The sequence below is a fragment of the Mytilus galloprovincialis genome, chromosome 3 (assembly GCF_965363235.1).
Source record: "Mytilus galloprovincialis chromosome 3, xbMytGall1.hap1.1, whole genome shotgun sequence".
Lineage (NCBI taxonomy): Eukaryota > Metazoa > Mollusca > Bivalvia > Mytilida > Mytilidae > Mytilus > Mytilus galloprovincialis.
Genome location: NC_134840.1, coordinates 34,161,718 through 34,186,134, shown reverse-complemented (window position 1 = coordinate 34,186,134; position 24,417 = coordinate 34,161,718). Strand labels below are relative to the sequence as shown.

General features: G+C 32.5%; 1 protein-coding gene across 1 annotated transcript; it reads right to left on the bottom strand.

The window, feature by feature from the left end:
• Nucleotides 1-385: 385 nt before the first annotated feature.
• LOC143067782 (uncharacterized) lies at nucleotides 386-24,417 on the bottom strand. Its single transcript, XM_076241324.1, has 9 exons — nucleotides 23,809-24,417; nucleotides 21,040-21,122; nucleotides 18,762-18,933; nucleotides 12,427-12,744; nucleotides 11,462-11,521; nucleotides 10,301-10,402; nucleotides 7,399-7,473; nucleotides 3,918-3,959; nucleotides 386-2,383 (listed from the first exon to the last, which is right to left on the bottom strand). The coding sequence occupies exons 2-9, from the start codon at nucleotides 21,100-21,102 to the stop codon at nucleotides 429-431; spliced, it is 2,787 nt and encodes a 928-aa protein (XP_076097439.1). The 5' UTR covers nucleotides 21,103-21,122; nucleotides 23,809-24,417; the 3' UTR covers nucleotides 386-428.

Genomic DNA, 24,417 nt, shown 5'->3' with positions numbered 1-24,417 from the left:
GGGGATATCGTGCATTGATTCAAGTTATAATTAATGTTACCAAACAGCAAGAGGACATCCATTTGTTGTTGCTATTCGTCATCTCAAAGTCACACTCAGGCCTTTTATTCGGAGGTACTGAAAGTGGAAGACAGAAAAAAAAATTGCAAAAGAAATGCTCCTTTCTGCTCCTCATCATATAACGTCTTATTGTTATTTAGAATAGGAAAATATGCTAAATATACTGACTAGACCTATGGAAATGTGATCAAACCTTTAATTGCATAACATGAGTGATTTGCTGTTTTATTAAAAAGAAAGCTTTGTTTTCTTAATGACATTGCAAATTATAGTTTTTCTTTCATAACACAAAAACTTTTGTTAAATAAAAAAAATGAATGATCTTTTGGCAAAAAATGGATTTATTCTTTGTATTTATAATTGTGAATTTATGAAGCCACTTCAGATTGCACTGTAGATTTTATCTCTTTCAATAGTTTTTGTATTTCTGTATAATCTGATAGTGAGCCATAATCAACTTTCCTGCAAATACGAAGATTATACCTCATGTTTTGTGAATAAATACGGGATTCACCTTGGTTTCCTAATTCAATTAGCATGTCAAGTTTATTAAAAAAACTTTTGTTCTCAGCTTTCTGGAAAAAGAGATTTTCTTTTACAGTTAGTAGTTTTAGCTCCATAAAAGTCTGGATAGCCTTCAGTCTTCCAAAATAAACAGCAAAATGTAACGCTGACGTCTGATCTTCGTTTTCTGTGAACAATTCTCGGTTCGACCCCCAAAATTTCATATCACATGCAAACCTTTCTGATAAAAAAGATATCAGAGGACAAGATTCGTCATTCCACCAAAGAACACAGTATGTTAGCACATTATTTCCAAACTCATCAACAACAGAGCATAACATATCCCGCAAGTATTCTGGTTTATCTCTCGGAACACACGATTCATTGAAATCTTTTAATAATTTCACTTCTTCATATTTTTGAAATGTTAACAATGACCACGCAGCAACGAATGGTGTTGGCTTTGGCGCCAAGATGTACGAAAGTGACCTTTTAATATTGATAGAGTGAAACAGCTTCAGCATGAGATCAACTCGTTCACTTGTAAGAAAATCGTTACATACTTGTTGCAGATTGTCAAGGCAAATATCTAACAAAGGGTAGTATGGATATTTCATTAAGTAATGACATATCATATCGGATTCATTTTTACCTAACAATAATGCTTTTGAAAGTCTTAATCCTAGCGTTCTGTCAAACGTTTTCGCCATACCATGACTACACTCAAGTCCGACCTCATTTGGGAGCAGTTTAAAATTTGGAGGTTTTATAATGTCAAGCAAATGTTCAAGTTTACAATTCTCAAGAACATCTTCAACGCTTATCTTTGCATAAGATAAAAGCACAGCTTGGTATACGCTTGGTCGAATTGTATACAACCCATTTCCATATTGACAAAAATATCGTTTTGTAATTTTGTCTTTAAAATTGATTTGCTTTAAAAGTTTGCTTAAACTAAATTTGATAAACCGTTTTCTTATATTCCGATAAAGTTCCATATTTAATGCATTTACATTTAAAAAACCCTCTTTGTTCAGTAGAGTATATACAAGAACACAATACTGGTTCAGGTAATTTTCGTCTTTGCTACCAGAACAAACTACACGCAATTGTTCAATTTCATCTAGTAACGAGTTGTGTGGCTGTCGGAAATACTTAGACCCAAGTTTAAAATTGTCAGTATTTTCGAAAAAACCAGCACACATTAACGGAAAACCCAAAAATGTGTCTGTGTTGATGATATCTTCCACCTCTTTTTCTGATACCTGCATATCTAAATTTCCATGTTTAGTAGGTCTGGAAACATAGTTTTGCAGATGTCGATCAATTAATGCACGCTTTTCGTCCTTTGACATTGGAAACTCATAATCAAGATCGACCATTTGCATTTGTACATCATCATTTCGTCTGCGAAGAGTATCAGCAAGAGTCATATCGGGTTCGTCAACAGTTAAAATAGACTTAATTCTAGATAATTTTAGAATATTTTCTGTAATCATCAAAGCTTGATTTATATCTTCAGTGTTAGCAAATGCATCAAACATTTCGTCAAAAATTACTATAGTATTATCATTTGTATTCTGAAGACTTGCATACACACGCGAAGCAGTTTCTTTGTCATCATTTCTTGTCATTATGGCCAATTTGTGGTCTTTATTCCTAGAGGCTATATAACGGGCAATTTTAGATTTGCCTGTTCCTCGTCGTCCTTTTATTATAAGCATTTTAGATTGATTTAGGTGTTTCCTACACTGTTCTATACCTTTTGTCACAACGATTTCACAATGACTTGTATCCGTCTTGTCATTCGTGAATTTATCTATAAAATAGAAACATATTGCCATGCTTTACAAATTGAGGTTAAACATCCACATGTTGCAATCGATGTAAAATGCTGTTAACAACGTTTTCTTACAGAATAAACGACACTATTGTCACTAAGGCACTGAATTTGTAAAGATCGTACAGTGACAAGCCTGTGATGTTGGCCCACTGCTCGACAGTTCTGACGCGAAGAGGAGGTTTTGCCAGGATGAAGGCTATACGGTGACCTATGATTGCTTACATCTACGTCATTTGAACTCTGTTGGATAGTTATATCATTGGCAATCAAACTACATCTCCTTATTTTTTCTTAAATTGCCATTTTTTGCAGTTCGTAAATTTAGTTTTTCTCTACAGTTTGTTTTACTGCTCTTTTCTATCAATTAATCGTCTCAGATTTTTATTACTTTCAAGGTAAAAGAATTACGGTAACAGAATGCGGACATGATAGACAAAACAATATGTTGTTCCCTCAAGATACTATGTCGTTCCCACAAGAAAGTTATCTTGTTCCCTCAAGGTACTATGTCGTTCCCTCAAAATGTTTTCCCCTCAAGATAGTTATCTCGTTCCCTCAAGAAACTATGTTGTTCCCTCAAGATATAGCTATCTTGTTCCATCAAGATGCTATGTCGTTTCACTAGATAGTTATCTCGTTCCCTGAAGATCCTATGTCGATCCCACAAGATTTTTGTCGTGACCACAAGATAGTTATTTCGCTCCCTCCAGATGTTATGTTGTTCCCTCAAGATAGTTTTCTCGTTCCCTCAAGATACTTCGAAGGAGGAAATGAATAATGTATCAATACAAATTTATAGCTATGTTGAGGGACCAACATAGTATCTTGTGGGAACGAGATAACTATCTTATGGGAACGAGATAACTATCTTGATGGAACAACATAAAATCTTGAGGGAACGGTATAGTATCTTAAGGGAACGACATAGTATCTTGAGGGAACAAGATATCAATCTTGTGTGAACGACATAGTATCTTGAGGGAACGAGATAACTATCTTGTGGAAACGACATACATGTAGCATTTCGAAGGTGCGATATAGCATCTTGAGTGAACGAGATAACTATCTTGTGGGAAAAACATATTTTTTTCTTCTTTCATGGCCGCATTCTGCCACCGTAAAGAATAATGTAAATGTCAGGAGATGTGGTATGATTTTCACTGAGTCAACAATCAAATAAAGCCTAACGAAAATTGCAAATTAATTAAAGATGAACTATCATAATTAATTTTTTAAAAGTTGTGGCGCAAAACTAGCATATACATGCGGTGGCAGAATGCGGCCATGAAAGAAAAAAAAAATATGCTGTTCCCTCAAGATACGTACTATGTCGTTCCCTCAAGAAACTATGTCGTTCCCACAAGATAGTTATCTAGTTATCTCGTTCCCTCAAGATACTATTTCGTTCCCACAAGATAGTTATCTCGTTCCGTCAAGATTCTATGTCGTTCCTATTTAACATAAACATCTTATTTTTAAATAAAATACAAAATTATTTGATAAGATGTACCTTGTTTATCTTGACATAGGTGATATAAAATAACTATAAGCGCTGAAAAATAAAGAAAAAAAAATATTAACATTTTTGTAAGCATCAATAACAACTGAAAGCTTCAACTGCTGCATCATATCATTTCCGATATCCAGTAAATTCATGTTTCAATATATACATGTTTTGGCTGGGTTTGTGTTGCTTAGAATTTGAGTTTCTATGTTGCTTTGTTGGGGTATCATCAGCCCAGTAGTCAGCACTTCGGTGTTGACATGAATATCAATTATATGGTCATTTTTATAAATTTCCTTTTTAAAAAAAGTATGAATTTTTCTTATCCTATGAATATATAACCTTAGCCGTATTTGGTAGAACTTTTTAGAATTTCGGGTCCTCAATGCTTTTCAACTTTGTACTTGTCTGGTTTTATAACTATTTTGACCTGAGCGTCACTGGTGAGTCTTATGTAGACAAAGCTCGTCTGGCGTATTTAATTATAAGCCTGGTACCTTTGATAACTATTTACTTATATTTGTCTGTTTGTCTTCTTTTTTAGCTATGGTTAACAGTTTATTTTCATCCTATGAGTTTGTATGTTCCTCTGGTATCTTTCGCACCTCTTTACTAAACTATGACCTTTGTGTTTTTATCGATTTCTAATTAAAATGGCATTAAGTGCACATTGTGCACAATTACCGTTTTTCAGGGGTATCATTTGCGCCAAAATTTTGTTTTCCAAATGTATTAATTGCGCCAATATTCGGAACTTATTTGCGCCACTTTACCTGTACACATGTATATCATAAATATTAATGATTAATATTTATTCTTATGTTTGGCTTAAAAAGTATTATAATTATTATGTTCGGAGATATATTTCACCATGAAAATGAGCTTCTGGAGACTTGAAGTGCATTAGACAGTCCATGTACAGAGAGAGAGAAGAAACATTATTGCTTTGCTGAATATTTAATACAAGATATGCCAAAAAAAGAGAAGAAAATAGAAGCTTTTGCTGATAATTTGTTTAGCCATGCACATATGTTGATGACACAGTGCTGTGATCCCACCATCCGTTTGGGCTGAAACTCTATCTATCAGTAATAGAACAGAAGTATTCCACAGGAATTATTATGAACTGTTTTATGTATTTCATCTTTAAATGTTTGTCTTTTTTTATGTGCATGGCTAAACAAATTATCAGCAAAAGCTTCTATTTTCTTCTCTTTTTTTGGCATATCTTGTATTAAATATTCAGCAAAGCAATAATGTTTCTTCTCTAAGATGGCCGCCCAGGTAGTCAACTGAGTTTTGGGCTCTGCAGTTTTTTGGCAATTTTATGTGATTTTTGACAGACCAAATGCATGATATTCATATGAGGATGTTCAGTATGATTATCTCTACACAGTGATGTAACTTTTGTTGAGAAAATTTGGATTTTCAACCTTGGAAGTTTTGAAGAAAGATTTTTTTTAGTGAGAACATTTCAGTAAAACTGTTCATAATTTGATTTCCACTATTTACTTGTCTGGAGAAATTTTGGGATTAGATTTGTGAGTACTACTTTAGTTTAACAATGCCAGGTGGAAACTCTAACAACAGTGATAAAAAAGGTGACAAAAAGAATGTACAAACTGTACAAACATTGCTGGGCAGCTAAAAAAGGTAGTGAAAAAGGAAATCCAGCTAAAAGAACTCACACAGATGTTTCAATGGATAGTAGTGTAGATATGACAATTGAATTATCAAATCTCCACCATGATTTAGATAGTATAAAGGAAAGCCTGAAGGGTGTTGTTAAACGAACAGACCTTGACAAAGCACTGAACAACATTGTAAGAAAAGATGATTTGGAAACAATAGTGACCTCAATCGTCACTAAATTAGTTGATAGCATGAAAAAAGAAATAGAAGGTAACTTAAAAGATAAGACAAATAAGCAGACAAAAGCTGTTGAAGAACTGTCAAAAGAGAATGAATGCTTAAGAGAGTTGATCGCTAGCCAAAGAAAAATGATCCATGAACTTGTTAAATGTTAAAGATAATGGTATTATTTCCAAACAAGCATTACAAATGTCTAACTATAATCAGCAGTATAGTAGAAAGTTCAACATAAAAGTGATGAATTTCCCAGAAAACAATGATGAAAATTTAAGAGAGATCTTTAAAAGTAAAATTGTTAAAGACACTTTAAAGGTAAACATTCGACCTGATGGAATCCAGGCTATTCATAGGATACCAGATAAACAAGGACAACATAGACCAGTCATTGTAAAACTCCTCAACTCTGAAGTGAAATACCGCATTATGAGAGAAAAGAAAAACATGCCTAAACAATGCACTTTAAGACTAGTTGATGATGTTACAAAATCCACCATGGAACTGATTACTAGACTTCGTGATAGTGATCAACTTGATAGTGCTTGGTATTTTAATTGTGCTGTATATGGGAAAACTGAAGCAGGTAGACGTTTGAAATTTGATATTTTTGATGACATTGCTAAGCGATTGAAATAGCTGTTAACTAATTGAGGAACATATTGTTCTATGACAGATACATTTCAACTGAAATTTAATTGTTTTAATATATGATATCTTACTTACACTCAAAACATATTAGTATTTATGGGAATTATCCACCCAAATTTTCATTATTTTTAATGATTAATATTATCATTATTTATTTGATCTTATCATTGTTTTTTTTTTTTTTTTTTTTTTTTTTTTTTTGGTGCATTTTTTTTGGGGGGGGGGGGGGTTTAGACTTAAAATTTTCATTTTAATGTTTTTTCAATGTGAAATTTATGATTAATAATGACCTTTCAATTATTATCTTTTGACAAGCATTCAATTCCTTGTTTCAACATATTTACTTTAAATTAAGCTTTTTGTTTATCTCTTGTACATTGTGTATATAAGAATTTCTGTTTTTTGTTTTTGTTTTTTTGAATCAATTAAAATAGAAGGTCATTTTTGTCAAATAATTTAGTTTATTCTAAAACACATTTTTGTAAGGTATCGATGACAACTGAAAGCTTCAACTGCTACATCATATAATTCACGAAAACCAGTAAATGCATGTTTCAATATATACATTTGTTTGACTGGGTTTCGTGTTGCTTAGACTTTGGGTTCTGTGTTGCTTTGTCGGGGTATCACCAGCCAAGTAGTCAGCACTTCGGTGTTGACATGAATATCAAATTATATGGTCATTTTTATAAGTTTCCTGTTTAAAAAAATTAATTTTTCTTATCCCAGGCATGATAGATTACCGTAGCCGTATTTTGCACAACTTTTTGGAATTTCGGGTCCTCAATGCTTTTCAATTTTGTACTTGTTTGGCTGTATAACTCTTTTGATCTGAGCGTCACTGGTGAGTCTTATGTAGACACAGACATGTATAGTTTGAAGTAAAGACGAAAAGGCTTAAAATTGTTTATGTTAATTCATCATTTAAAAGAACAAAAACATGCACAATGAGATATTGTCTTATACGTACCCGGCATAACCGTAATAAGTGTCAATACAATCAGGATCAAAATTAACCATTTTAATAAACGTAATGTCTTTAAATCTAAAAATATAAAATAAGACGCATGCAACATTTCTGTAACTGTCGCATATTAATATTACCCTTTAATGCATCCACTATTTTTTATTAATCCGTTTAAGACGTAGTTAATTTATGCAAGTTCTTACATTGAATATGTTTTTAATATAATACTTGAAAGGACTGGTGAATATTTTCAAACATGCCATGAAATGCTTGATGGCAATGTTTGAATAGTAAGGACTGCATAAAAATTTGAATGAATTACAACTGTGATCTTGTTCATATTTGATTATCTTATCAAGAACAAATACGTCATAATAACATGAACGGTGTTAATTTTTTCTGCACAAGATCAGACCCTAACTGTTAAAATAGGAGAGGATAAACATCAAGCAATGGGGAACTTTTAACAACTTCCACAAAGCGATAGAGACGAGATTTTTTTCTATGTGAATTCAAAAGGAGAGATGTGTCCACTAATCAACGGCAGAACATTGCTTCAAGAATTTGTCAAAACTTACAAAAAGTATTCATTTTAAAGCTGTTTTCCACATCAAACTACATCGAGAAATAAGAATTCACGTATATTGGGACAGACCCTTTTTATCTACCAAATTTTCTCATAATTTATAAGTTTTCTTCTGTAATCAATTAAAAATCCTAAATTTAAGATAGGAATTTCAGATAATTTTTAGCATTTTTTACAAAAATATGAGTCTCCAAATATTACCTACCCCCCTATCTAATTCAACGAAAACATTTAAATTAAATCGGTAATGTTTTTACAAAATAAAATAAATATATATATAAATTTAGAAAGTTTAAGCATCTCGCACTAATTTTTCTAACCTCTCTTACAATCTGTAGGGTGAACTGATCATAAAAAACAACTGCTTACTTCTTAAACAGGTTTTTGACAGAATCTGCAATACTCTTGAATATCGTCATAAAACATATTCGCCCGACTCTAATCGTAAACAGTTCTGAACAATCTTATCCTAATCAGATTCTGACAGTTCAATTCTAAACATATTTTGAGTGTACTATGGCTAAAATATTTTGAAACAGTTCTACTCTTAGCAGTTCTTATACACACAATCTCTACATTCAGCCAAAGAGCGGTTAAAATACATTGCACCCGACCGTTGATCTGCTATTTGTTATGCAGAACTGTTCTACAATCTTTTCAGTTCAAGCCTATAAAATATTCTGACAGGTAAAAATGTACAACAGATTATTTCTATCATATTTTCGAAGTTCCATTTTATTAAAGGTGTTGGTAATTTTATCCAAGTACATATTTCGACAGTTCTAAGGTAGAAATTTTTTTAAGAACTTTTCTATGATAGACAGTTCTGAGGAGATATTAGGGCTTAACCCGAATGTAAAAACCAGACAAACGTTGAAGTGGAAACAATCGGATTCCAAAGTTTTTGACATGATAATCATCTCCCGGTTATCACTATGAATAGTTAGTAAGTGTGATAGATAGCGAATTCATGCATACATAAATATAAACTACTTAGTCTATATATGCTCAGTAAAATGTTTCGGTTATCGTTTTACACAGATGTAGGTCAAGATATGACTTAATTGTATCTGTAGTATCCTTTATCTCCAATTCGATGGGATAGATGCGTTCCACATAGTCACCAAATTTTGAATTGTTTAGTGAAAGAACGTCATCTATATAGCGGAAAGTAGAGTTAAAGGATATTGCTAACTTCTTATCGTTCTTCCTAAGAAGTTCCTGCATGAAGTCAGCCTCATAATAATAAAGAAACAAGTCGGCAAGTAGAGGGGCACAGTTTGTTCCCATTGGGATGCCGACAGTCTGTTGAAAAACACGTCCTCCGAACGTTACAAAAATGTTGTCAATCAAGAAATCAAGCATCTTGATAATATCGGTTTCAGAGAATTTTTTGTTTGAATCAGAGTGATTCTTTACAAAGTATGATTTATCCCTCCCTAAGACACGATACTTGTATCTACGTTGGCCATTCTTTTTTATGAAGCAAAGTAATACCGACTCTTTCAATTTGTCTTTTAGATGGAATGTGGAATACTTGTGTAAAGAGTAGAAAAGTCAAATGTTTTAATACTGTTACAAGATGAAAGAGAGTTAGATTGTATGTACTCTAAAAGATCTTTGGAATTTTTGTCCGTGGGAAAAATGCTCTATATTATATTATATCTATAAAGTGTCCGTGTACCTTATTAAAACCGGCAACCGAAAGCTTTATTATTGTGAAGCCCAGGTGGTAGTGTGGTTCTAGCGGGACGGCTACAGTGCAGGCGATTTGATGTCACGATATCCCAGGAGCATGGGTTCGAATCCCGATAAGCGAAGAAAGCAAATTTACAGATCTTACATTGTTGGGTTGATGTTTAGACTAGTTGTATATATATACTTCACTGTGTCATTCTTGAAATAAAAAGAAATGTTCCCATATCTTATATTTCCATTTCATGTTTGGGAACGTTTAGTGTTCGCCTATTATTCTTAAGATTGATACAGTCAACTATTGTCCGTGGGGAAAAAAGAGTCGCACCTTTATTCATTACGAAATGAGTGTCATCGCTCTTAAACCATTTTAATCTGTCGTATTTGGTATTTCTGAAAGAATTCACAGTATATACAGACAACGGATCAATATTCCACATATGCATGTACATGTACTCACATACGGCCCTTGTAAAACCCTTGCATAAACGAAAAGATCACTTTATAGATATAATATAATATAGAGCATTGTTCAGTGCTTCATCTATTGTTACATGAAAGTCTTTGTAAGTAAGACAAGATTGACTGAATCCGCTAGTATTTAGGATATTGTTCTACAATTACCTTGTGTAAGTTTCAAGTTGTGAACTCGGTCATCAAACACATCATAATGTTTCACAGAATATTCCTTCATTGTGTCTTTTCCTTTATTGTTCATGTCCTTTTCTGTAATCAAATATCATCAAATGAGATTATAATAAAATATCAAAATTAAAATGATATCTTAATTACCTAATATTATTAGTTTGAAATTATATGTATTATTTAGGTCTAAAGTCCGTTTGCGAATACTCTATGCATCTTTGCTATAATCTGGCTAAAACATAGACACGTGTAAATCATACAAAAGCTTTTGAAACGGTATTTTATATTTAATCAATGGAATGTTGAATGTTAACTACGCTTTTTACTAGACCGACACGCTGGGCCAGATTCTTTTATGGGCTAGTGAATAAGGTAAAACTTCGTAGAAAGACATATCACCCTTCCTGGTATTATTATGTGTGCAAGCCTCTTTGTTCTTTCTCTTTTATTCCAATTACTGAAACACAACTTCCTCCGCCTCATTTTTAGACTTTTTATCAATTCCCCCTTTTTGCAACATACCAACTTCCCATACATACGGGATATACATTTCCCAACTTTTTCGGTATTCAAGACTTAGAGCTTGCAGCTACTACTCAGACTTCGTAAAACGTCACCAGTGTCTGGGTAGAAAATTCAGTGTCTGAGTAGAAAGATGACGAACCAGTGGTATGTCAAAGAACTTTTCGTCCTTTTTCTAAAACAAAGTTCATCCGGAAGGTACCAAAACCATGTTGGTAAATACTCAGTATCAACTTCACAAATTATACACGATGGCCTTGAAGTAGAAATTCTGAGTACTTATGTTGTTTATGATCTTAATAACGTGTTGTTCTTTTAATTGTCTTTATGAATATTACTTTTTCTGTTTAGTCTGTTTTCGATGATATACATTTGGCGTGGCTCTGTACTTTTGTATCCCGTGATTGTGTTATTGTTCTTAATGTTGGCTGTTGTACCCCTATTTGTGACATTTTTACCTATTATATCTGTTTGACTAAGTCGAGATCACACTTACACTCTACAGCCAGACCATCGAGATGCCTATCATGTATAAGTGGATTTAAATAGAATCAACGAGCTTATCATTATCAGGAATATTTCAAGCAGCATGTGTTCTATGATAACGTATATACTTACCTAATATATCACTTGGTATAACAGGACATGTTATGATACCTTGAAGCTGGCATTTGTAATCTATAAGACAATGGAACATATCAAAATAATATAAGATAATGCATGACAGGAACTATAAAAATTTATGTTTGACCTACAACTCATAATAGTCAAGGATATAATAAGGAATAACAACCAGTAAAATCAGGGGTTAGAATTTCCACTGATATGACGAACACAATGAGAATTCCTTACTTATTATAAAGTGAGTTCGTGAATAAGAATCGTGATTTCATCAAGGATGTGTAATAGCAGAAGTCCATTGCTAAAGTTTAATTGTATAGCATGCCCATGTACGATATCAATGTCTTCAACAGTAGTTGGTTTGTCTCCCAATTGAGATGACAGAAAAGAAGCAATTACTAATATTTTTACTAGTTAATGACCAATAAACACATTTGGTCTAAAGAATTGATGAGTGGTAATGAAAATAATCTAGTAACGGTCCGTAATTTTTCATATTTTTGGGCAATATCTTTATAAATGTACATGTAGAATAAAAGGCAGTGAACGAACCAAATTGAATGTTCATATATGAATGGAAGATCGTGTACGTAAAATACTTTAACGTTTCGGTTAATATGCATGCACATGTGTTTTGTGTGCTTAATTTTGTTGGCACATACTCATGTTGTCTCGGTCATTTTTTTTCACTCTGGTTGTTCATTTACTGTCTTTACGGTGGTTATCAACTAAATATTTTAAGTATTAACAAAGTTATAATGTTTCAAATAAATGAGTTCAGGTGAGTTTAGTTGTGTGACAATTTTTCACAAGATTTGTGTAAATCGCGTCTACCAAGCTTTCGTTACTTTGACCGCAGTCTTTAGTCATCGGAGACGCCTGTAAATTGTGAACACGTCCATCGGCTTTTAAAGATAATTCTTTGAGATTAACCAGATGTCATGAAAAAAACCTGATCTAACCTGGTGTCAGTTTTGTTGAGTTGTTGTTACATGGTTTTTGATAACAAGAACAATCCTCTTCAGTTGGTATGCAATAACATCTATTTCGTGGTTTATGGACAAAATCATAACCCCGACTGTAATCACATCGACATGTTCTGTCTTTATCTGGCTTTTCACTGAGGTCATGTATGAGTTGACCATCACAATTACATTGTGTTTTTAAGTACATGCATTTGTCATTTTTGTTGTCTTCGTTTGATGCGTATGGCATCGGTTGATACTGGTCATCAGGGCAATGTTTAGAGTTGAGACCACCTTCATATAAAACATAACTACCTAAAATACAAAGGATAATATAAACAAGTATATCGGAATCGAAACATCTCAAACAAATTCGGTTTTAACCTTAAGCCTTGCATGAACACATTTATCATGAATCATGAATTCAATTTAAAGAGATTTAAAGTTCAAAATATTTTACTTAAATTGATTAAGGTAGAGAATCGAGTGTCAATATTGTAAATAAAGCAAAGAGGACGACATATTTATGAATAATGTGGTATATGATTGCCAATAACGCATCTCTCCACGTGCGCAGCAGAGACAAAATGACGTACCAATTAACAACTATTATAATGTCTTCACTGTGACTAGAACTCTTTCCTTTCCTGGTTTCATATCATACTCAAAGACATATCGATATTTCATGCTTATTGTGGACAAACCAGTCATACTGTGGAATACCATAAAATATGAGGTCGATAAAAATATAGTCGGTGCACAATATCCAAATACTGAATGCATACACAGGAACAAAATATAAGCATGAATCAGTAGGTAGGTTCTGCAGTGCAAGTCATCCAGAATTAAGAGCAGGTATTTCAACTGCCACCAGAAAGTGAGGATTGGACCAGACAGAAGTTGTGTTTTGAACATATCTAATTAGAACACCCAAAAATGTTTTAGAATCATCCATAAATGTGCGGTGAGTTTGACATTCTCTCTACACGAGGGGTCGTATTTAATGTCGTCATTATGTATGTATATACTAGTGTATGAATCCTGCACTGCGAAATGAACGCCACTCTGTAGAATAGGATTAACCTTTAGATTTGAGAAGTCCAAATGTTACCATTTATCTAACCCGAGAGGGGTCGGACCTGTATCAGGACTCCGGGATAGGGTGTTTTTAAGCTCGGGATTTCGGGATTTATCCTTTCGGGACCTCGAGATTTCATGTTTTTATGCCATGGATTTCGGTATCAGGACCCCTCCGACCCCCTCAAAAGTCAATCCTTAGCGTCTGTAATAACGATTCTGAACTGTGATGTTTAGTTCATGTTTTTCAAAACAATAATTGATGAGTTTCTATACAACAAGCTTTAAACGACAATAAGTACATATTGAACAAGGACTTTCAAACAAAGCTAGCTAAACCTCTCACTCGTATGGCAGTCGCATATAGTTACAATATATTGACAACAATGTATGAGCAAAACAAACAGACTTAATAGGTAAAAATGTCAAAATTAGGGGAAAAGTAGTATTGTACATTATAATCTTGATAACTATAAAAACAATCAAATGTGTCAACAATGAATCACTAAAAGACAAACAGTACACCAGCAAGCGAAACCGAAAGACAAGAATACAAAAATTCACCATAGCACAGCTCTTCAATGACAGTATGTATAAATTGCCGTGCCACCTAAAATGTGCATTACCAAAAATAGACTAAACAGTAAAAGTAACATTCACAAAGACAAAAACGAACACAATAGAACGTTATAAGGATTATATATATAAACGTCACCACCTAGAATCTACACTTGAAGAAATTCGTGTATTATTGGTGAAATTGATACGGAATATTATAGACAAGGTATCGGTATCTTACGATGAACTTTATTTAAAAAAATGACAGACGTACCCTGACATACCCCAGGTTTATCTTCCTTCTCAGACACTGGTTACGTTTGTAAAAATTTAGAGTAGCAGCTGCAAGCTCTTGAATACCGTAAAAGTTGGGAAATTCATAATCGTGTGTCATATATTCTGGTACTGAGATGACCGTTTTTGTAGAATTCGAGGTATAACTCTAAAATAAGGCAGAGGAAGACGTGTCGTTCTTTAAATTCTAGTTATGGAGGATAAATTAATGAAACCCAATTTGGATTGTTAATGGAAAGAACATCAGCAATATATCTGAATGTGAAATTAAAAAATCTGCCGTCTTTGATCTACTTTTTTACTAGTGTCTGAAGGGACTTCGAATTATATGAAAATAATAGTTTGTTCTAATGAGAATGCCGACAATTTGTTGAAATTCAACCAATATGTTGTCAATAAGAAACTCAAGCATAACGATCACTAAAACTTGTGTGTACTCTCCATTTGTCAAGTACATAATATCTCAGGCATTAACTAAAATCATCGGCAGTGAACAATCTTTAGTTCTAATGTAATTTAACCCTAGTCGAAGATCAATGTGTGAAAGATGGTCACCATCGCTACCAGAAGGCTATCTACTTTTTGAAGACCTTTTTTACATTAGGCCTTTGGAACGTTTTTGCCAATGGCTACGTTTACAGAATAGGCAGATACTTGAAAATGATTATCGAACATAACGTGTCATAAGATATTACCAAATTAAATCTTTAATGTGTGTATTTGTTCAAATTGCCCATAGTTTTAATCGTAAGGAATCGAAAGCTGAATAATTCTGCACTAATTTGAGGAATATGTAAGAAACATCAATGAACGTCAAGACAGCTAGCATTTATTTCTACTTTTGGCAATACATTATAAACCTTCCAGAAAACTGCAAATGAATATAAATATGAATCTATGGTCATATTATTGACTACTTTGAATAAGCATGTCATTTTCCAATTCCCGGAGAATCAATAATCCATATCACGAGTCTATTTTCAACCAAGATAATTCGATTTTGGCTAGCAGAATTAGTTCCCCACAAAATGACGAATGCCACTGATTTAGGCGGGATTATCTATCTGAATTGAACAACTATTTGCATTTTTAAAATAGTCGAGCATGGAGAATTTTGTCTCGAAAGGCTATTGAATGTGACTTTGAAGTGATGTGTATGCATGCTTGCATATCGCATGCAATATCGTCCTTACAGAAAGTTGTTCTAGAACATTTCAAGCCAAACTCTAATTTTGTTATGAATCGCTATATTACCATCAGATATCACATGCCTGAACGTTCTTAACGAAGTTTACCAAGGACAACAAACTACACACTAGGTGTTCATTGAATCGGGATTCCCAAATCAGCTTACTGATAACACAGAAAAAATTGTCAACGATAAATGAGTGTTTTACACGGACCAAAACAATATTTCCCGATGTCAGAGAAATGAACAAGACATTTTTTTTTTATATAATCACATATCCCATGCCCCTACAGTGTCACTGGACAAATAAAAAAAATAGAACAAATTATTAATAATTTCTTGTCGATATGCGCATCTACATAGTATGTCCTTTTTATCTAAAAGGTTTCATGACATTCTGTTGTGAGGTTTTAGAGGAGTTTTGACGACAAACGGTTGCAATAGTATATTGAGGCAAATTAGTTAAAAGGGGTGTAACTCCTAGAAAAAACCTGAATAATAATTTCCTGTCGATATGCACATGTATATAGTATGTCCTTATTTTCTACAAAGTTGCACGAAATTCTGTAGTGTTGTTTGAAGTTGAGATGACAAGAACATAACTTATGGACTGACGGACGGATCAAAAATGTTATACCCTCCGCAACTTCGTTTCGTTAGGTATGATTCACTTAAGCCATCACGAGTTGGTTGACCGTTATGGAATAACCGTTTCACAAATGATATCGGATATGTTCTTTACGTCGTAACTACAGTCCCCTTCCCTTTCATGAATGTGACCTACCGAACTAGACTATTTACCGGATTGGTTATCACATAAGCAACACGACGGGTGTCACATGTGGAGCAGGATCTGTTTACCCTTCCGGAGCACCTGAGATCACCCCTAGTTTTGGTGGGGTTCGTGTTGTTTATTCTTTAGTTTTCTATGTTGTGTCATATGGACTATTGTTTGTCTGTTTGTCTTTTTCATTTTTAGCCATGGCGTTGTCAGTTTGTTTTAGATTTATGAGTTTGACTGTCCCTTTGGTATCTTTCGTCCCTCTTTTAAGAGTAAATACAATGTCGGGTATTCCAAACAGAAAACTTACCATTAAGAGTATCAAACACAATGATCTAATATAAAAAATGCACAAATTATGAACAGTGTGTGTTGTTTAAGTGGTTAAATGTAAAGATATGTTTTCGTATACATTTTTGTTATACAATACTGAAGAAAACTAAGAATGATAGAAAGAAAGAAAGAAAGAAAGAAAGAAAGAAAAAAAGAAAGCAATGAAAGATTTTTTTGTTGCTGTTTTAAAAAAGATCTTTGTTTCTTTTGGTTTTTTCATTTGCACAGATGAATTATATATTATTTTCTCATATAAGAGCCAATCTAAAAGAGGAACAGAAGATACCAGAGGGAGAGCTGACATTTCTATACGTACTACTTTATGTACAAATACACATTATATAAAATATACTTGACAAATAAATGAAAAGTATAGCAGAAGCAGTCCAACACTTGTCAAAAATATCTTATCTTTATCAGCGATAAAATTTTCCAATGAAAATGAGGACTTTATTTTACTTTACACTGCCTACAAAAACTTTTTTTAAATATGTGCAATTATACTATATTGTTGTATTTTTAAATTCATATAATTTTCAGCATCCCACCTAAATTGCTTTCTTTTAACAGACTTATTTTTTTGGTAAATGGAACACTTATACCATAACACAAAAAATCAAGAGTTAATTTCATCGTTTAATGTTAGGAAAATCTCACAAATCAGGAATCAATTTTCATTTGTTCTGCTTCTTCTGGACAAAAAGTGCATTTTGGATTGTCGGTGACAACTAAATTTTTGCAATCCTTTGGAGATACCTCGTGAGACGTAAACACAAATCCTTATCATGTGTCAAAGAAAAAATAGATGGTGCAAAAGGGAAATGCTAGAATTGAAAAAAAGTTCAATATCTGAAAGACATCGCTTTGCGTGGAATAACCTTATCTACGAGTTACCAGCGCAGTTAAGAGCATGTGAGAGCTGTGTAGGATTTCAAGTATTTAAACATTGCCGAGAAAGGTAGCAAATTTTACTCAACGCGTTGGAAGAAGCAAATGAACTTCACAAGACAACTGGAGATAAGAAGCCTCTACAGGAACCAGTAAACCAAACATTTAGATAACTTCACAATTCTACACATTCTACATTAAAATAAATAAAGGAATTTAAAGACACATCACTGCCAAAACAACATCTCAAACTAAGTCAGAACAAGAATATACAAATAATCAGCAGAACATCTCGGAAAACGGACAGACTAAGTGAAAAGTGAACTACTTGTTTAAAATTTTTTACAAGATATAGAAGCAAGACATCTCTCTTTAATGTTAAAAAAATCTAATTTTATTTAATCAAAATTAGAGGCTAACCAAATATAGGGAACACATGTTAATTTCATGTTATTGTAACATTATCAATAGCAGACATCTTGAAATAACACTTGTTAGTAATCAGTCCGCAAATGACTGATGTGTTGAGATAGATTGACAAAAGTCACAGATATGGAGAAAATATTTCCGAATATGATGAAGAAACCTGTGTGATATTATGTCAGGAGAATTTTGGCACACTTCCACTAAACCAGATGCTGAGGAATATTTTGTTGCTGTATTACCATAATAATGATAAAGGTTTCTGATTTTTTATTGTATGTGCACCGAGATAAAACATAACATGTAAACACTTCTGGTAAAGATTCAAATATGTATTGACAGGAATAGTTAATTACATATTAAATAATAGGTAAAATTATCATGTAATAGAGTATTAGTTTGAACTTTTATACTAAGGAAAGGGTCAATTTAATTTAGTTTGTTACCCAAATTTTCGTGTAAATATGAATATTTCTTTTACTTAATACTTTTGATGAAATTAGCACCAAAAATACTTTTCCAGTTTCAGTTTTAACTTATCTTATTAAATCTTAGGCAAACGAGTCGACTTTATTTTTACTACAACAATTATATAGCCATAACTAGAAACCCCCTACCCTCCACGAAAAAAAATCTAAAGAATTCCAGATACACATTATTCATGCAGACTTATTTTATGCATTTTTTCCCTATCAACATACATATTTCCAAATGGAAAATATATTAAGACTTAGGAAGTAAAGAAAACTGTAAAGATGTGAAGTATGAAATAGAGGTAAATAATTATACCTGCTGGATAACGTTCAGAAACAAAACAGCTATCATCGAAATCCCCTGTTACTCCGTTGTATAGACAGTGATACATTGATTCATCGGGACATTTTCTGATCGCCACCAATTGCCACAAAGCAGGTGCTGGACAAACTGTGAGTGATTTACTAAATGTTGAAGTTAATACAATCTGAATAAGAATAAATATTTTTGTTATAAATCTGTACAAATGTAGGTATGTATTTAGTTATTATATGAGCCGTATTTGGATATTTCAGTTTCACTGTCAAGGTTCAAAACATAAACTTACGATATGGGACTTTTTTTGTTAAAAAGTGTTAATTTTCCGATTTTACTTTCCTTTTGTCCCTTCTAACTGTGCGTAAATTTCTCAACTCGCTCGTATACAAAGTGATGTTTAAAATTTAAATTAACGTAATCTGTTTTTAACTAATACATATTGAAGTCAGTGATTTTGTTACCATTTATACTTAATTCTTTCAAAGATTCAAATATTTTTGTTTTGAAGTTTGGCTTAACTTGTAGAATTTATAATTAAAAACGGGATATCAACATTATGATTTTTACAGTATTGTTGATTTTTTTTTACACGTTACTTTTGTTACCACTATCCATAATAACTAATCTAACTTTTGAAAAAAGTTATTCTTAAAAGGTATCAATTAAACATTGTTGTAATTTTTCAGAATTTGTTTTTATTGGAACTAACACTCCTTTTTCTAAATTTCATATGTACTGATATACATTTATGAAAACGTATCGTTCTACATCATTAACTGCACTTATGTAGACGAAACGAACGTTTCGCATTCAAAATTCTAATCATGGTATCTTTGATGCGTTCATTTATAAACAATGGGTCGTTGTCACTGCTTGTGTACGGCTTCCTCCCAAGGTATCACCAACCCAGCAGGCAATGTAGTTTGTAGTGTAGTGTAGTGTGTTGACATATATAATCATTGATATGGTAAAAATTATAAAATAAATCCCTAGAATTTTATACGTCAACAAAAAAGTAACTGTAAAAACCTTTTTGGAATTTTGTATCCTCAATACCCTTCTACGTCCTACATTATATGGCCGTTTAATCTCATTTTTTTACGAATGTCACTGATAAGTCTCTCTAGACGACTCGAGCGTTCGGTGTACAGAATTTTAATCCTGACATCTGTGAGTTTATTGTTATTATATATCTCATTTACGTTGGAAAGTCGCACAATGACCTGCTCTTCAACTTCGTACTTTATTTGGCCTTTTTAACTTTTTTTGGATTCGAGCGTCACTGGTGAGTCTTTTGTAGACGAAATGCGCGTCTGGCGTATATACAAAATTTGGTCCTGGTATCTATGATGAGTTTATCTATAACTGCTAAAAAATACGATGCATGTTGAATAGCTGTCTCACCTTCTATCATTTTCACATAACACATATCCTTTTTTTTATATCGTCAAAACACAGCAATACTTAACTACCAAAAATTTAGGAACCCTATATTGTTTAAACATACGACATGTTGATATAGTTGTTTGTGCAAAGTGACAACAGAAAAAAATATTTATACTCTTAAGATCAGATAATACCGCATGTTTGAAATGGCTTTATTTACTAAGTTAGAACCTGTAGATCGATAATAACACGTAACAAACTGTTTAATATGAATTTTACAAGTAAACACAGGTTAATGTTCAGCTTGCCTATGGTATTCTAAGACATACAAAGGATAACAAGAATCGTCAAAACTACCGTACAGAAGACCACATCAATCATCAACACCGACTATTCTGACAAATAACAAGCAACAAAACACCGTCTAGATAGCAGGATTGGTTAGAGGCACAGAATGAGGTATAGTAACACCATTTCCACAAACCTATCTTACGCAATAAACCCAATGTCCTTAAATTTAAACACGCAATACAACACTGCACTATACAGCTGCTTATGGTTTGACAATCTTTTTATAAAACAAAATTTAAAAAAATAATGTTTAAAAGCAGGCTTAAAACTAAATTTTAACCACACGAAAGAACTAAGCTATACCAAGTTAGGAATTTGACAGTTATTGTTCATTCGTTTGGTGTGTTTTTGCTTTTGATTTTTCCATTTGTTTAGGGGGATTTCCGTTTAGAATTTTACTCGGAGTATGGTATTTCTATAATTTTTCCCATCAGCTATATTTTGAGATATTGATATATTGGTGAAAATTGATTTTCGTATAGATGTACATTTTAGTAGTATAAAGAATTGAAAGGGAGGAAATCAATTTAAATCTTACATTTTCAGTAATTATTAGAATACATATCTGCATGTACAACACTAGAACTCTTTCTTCCAACATGTTGTATCAATATTCATCTTCTGCAATTAAAACTGAAACATTAGATCTATGTTGTAATTAGTTTTATTAGTATTTCAATATGGTTAGGCAAATACTATTTCGGGGACGATGTTACTCTGAAAAAAAGGTTTTGGTTTAACAGAATTACATGTATCGATTGAAATGAATACAGTATCAAAACAACATGTAATTTGTGAAACAGAATACACTTTGAACAGTTCACGTTGGGTTGTTTCTGCTTCATCCGACAAAAATGAAAAACAAAAAGTCGCTGAACACACGTATAGTTTTTTTGTATTTCATAATGACATATACGAAATGGAGGTATTATACAGAGCGATATCTTAAATGTCGGGACATATGAAAAAAAGTATTAACTATCAATAGTATACATCTTCTCAAACATTATTTATAGTCACTTACAATTAGAAATAAAGATTATTTCAATTTGTTTAGGGAAGAATACTTTATATGTTTTTGAGTACAATACGAAGGTATTTGATCCGAAAGTCATTACTAGTAAGTGGTGATAGATGGGTTATACGTTTTATCTTTTGTTCTTGTAATCAGCTCAAATGTTACTAAACTTAATAAGTACAATAGATAACATGAAGGTCATACATGTACATGTACAATAAGTGCATAATTTATCTCACGTATATGACTCATTGATATCAGTACAAAACATATGACAATTAATTGTATTTTTAGAGTTAATTTGCATTTTTTAGAAAAATCAATACGGGCCAAATTAACCATCAAATTTGTAAACATATGTTGCCTGAATCGATTTGAGAACAATCTGATCTAATGCATACATTCGTGAAAAATAACGCTTGTAAATAAATCAAAACTATATCGACAATCTGTGAATAAATACAGAAGACAATACTTTTATGCTCCTAGTCTGAACTTAAGTTCTACAAAAAAATATATAGTTTCAATCCTGTAATGCATTATAGAGGATCGACTGGTAACATTTCGCTTCACATTCAATGGCAAATATTTAAGGCATATTCAGGATGAGAACAAATTACTTATACATCCGATAATAAAGGTTCTGTCAAATGAATCGAATAGAGTTAAGAAAGGAAACATTAAACTGACATTAATTGAATGTGGAGGATAATTTGGATATGGCCAACAAATAACAATATGCAACATACGGACCCCTTACATAACTTATTCACACATTCTTTAACTTTTCGATAGAATGGCACTTTTCCTACACAGAATATCGGACTTAACTCTCCTAATCTGAGTCAGAATGTTTTTTACTCTGCGCATCTATTTTTTGTGGACAGGGTTTTTAGCTTTGAAAAGTGATATATATATATAATAATCTTGTAACATTACACACATAGGGGTTAAGCAAAAACACTTTATCTATTGGATGTTTAATCTGTACTGATTTATACTTTATTCTTAGATGCATGATTTTTTTACTAGTTGTTATTGACTTTCAATTAACTATCAGTCACTACGAGTCTTCTCAAATCTGTACTTGTTTCTTCTTTTGTTGTGATGGTTGAGAAATGGTTATACCCCTGCTACGTCCATTATTATACTAATTCTAACCTCGCTTTATTGGTGGCTGTCTTTTTCAGTCCTAATGCTCTTTTACAGAATTTAGCATGACATTTTTCAAAAGGGAAATTTTCTGAAAGTGCCAGGGTATCACAATGAGTATTGTCTTAGTTAGTTATCAAAGGTTCAAAGGTTTTAATTTTGATACGCCAGACATACGTTTCGTATACATAAGATTCATCAGTGACGATTAGATCAAAGATAGTTATAAAGCTAAACAAAGATAAAGTTGTAGAACATTGAAAACCCAAAATTCCCCAAAAAATATTTGCTAAATATGGCTACTTTAATCTATGTCTGGGATAAGACAATCCTTAGTATTTCGAATAATTCATACTTTTATAAACAGTAAATTTATTTTAAAAAAAAATCCATTTAATTGATATTCCTGTCAACACCTAAATGCTGACTACTGGGCTGGTGATACCCTCGGGGACAAAACGTCCACCTGCAATGGCATCGTCCCAGTGGTGTATAAAAGCTAACTCTATTAGCTGCGTTACATGTTGACTGAAAGTTACCCATAAACAGATTTCAGATTTTCTCATAATAATAATGTTCATTTTAAATTATTGCCAGGTGATTATTCTTAAGTAGAAATTCTTCAGATAGAAAAAACTTTAAAGATCATGATTATTATTTTATCATAAAATAAAATCTAAATGATGCATTAAGATCTACAATAACAAAAATATTACCTTGAGATAACAAGTTTGATATTTCGTTTTCATGTAAAATAAAAGTATCAAGATTACAATTACAGAATATATATGTAGATAGCTATATATTTTCAAACCAAAGAATATATGTACAGCTTTAACCAAAACCTATTGTCATATGTTGTTACAAGAAAATTTTAAGATATAATTTTAGATAAAAGTGGCTAACTTTATAGACATACTTTGATCTATTATTGTCTACTTTTTACACGTTGTGACTGGTATGGAGATGTGTCACATTGACACTCTTACCACATCTTCCTATTTCTATTATGATACACAATGATACCGCCACTTTAAGACACTTGAAATCACTATGTCTTTAAAATATACAATTGGTATTTAGAAAATTAGTGTCGTCACCGGTATTGTTTTATTATTAATTTTTTTTTTCACTCACTTTTTCATTAGATTTCCCACTGGTTACACAGCGTCGAAACACATGAACCCTGTTCAAGACACTTAAAAGTAGTGGCATGCCTGTTTATCGTAAGTAATTTAATTCTTCTACGTGATAACTAAAACACTGATTTAAAAAGGTAACATCCGGGACTAACACTTCGACTCAGTCAATGCTAGTAATCTTAAATATTTTCCAAAATCAGCATAAATTCCACTCATTCAATCGTTTTTCCTGTTTCCTTATACTACCTTATCAGTGCATTCTTTTCCAAAATAATGTAGACCTGTTATTCAATTCAAATATGTCACCTGTTTACTGTCTGTTGCTCAACGTCCATATTTGTTACAGTTCACTTAAGAAATTTCAATAAAGTGCATCTAGTAGTCATATTTCATGATTTTGTGACTTTTTAATTAACTATCTAATACATAACTTGCACACGTGGGACATTTACGTTTTAAGGTTATAATATGTCCAGCACAACACCAGCGTTATACAATTTTATCGTACTAAAATTTCATATACGACCAGCCGGAAGTTCAAAATAAACTTTTGTACTCTTATTGCCCGATATTATACTTTTTATACATGTTATAAGAGGACGAA

What these genes read in the sequence shown, in the direction of transcription:
- LOC143067782 (XM_076241324.1), bottom strand. Translation starts at nt 21,102, where the DNA reads ATGTTGGAAGAAAGAGTTCTAGTGTTGTACATGCAGATATGTATTCTA. An exon ending in TTCTAATAATTACTGAAAAT is followed by an intron (nt 18,934 to 21,039) that starts GTAAGATTTAAA and finishes ATTCTTATTCAG; the next exon opens with ATTGTATTAACTTCAACATT. An exon ending in TATACCAAGTGATATATTAG is followed by an intron (nt 10,403 to 11,461) that starts GTAAGTATATAC and finishes ATTTGATTACAG; the next exon opens with AAAAGGACATGAACAATAAA.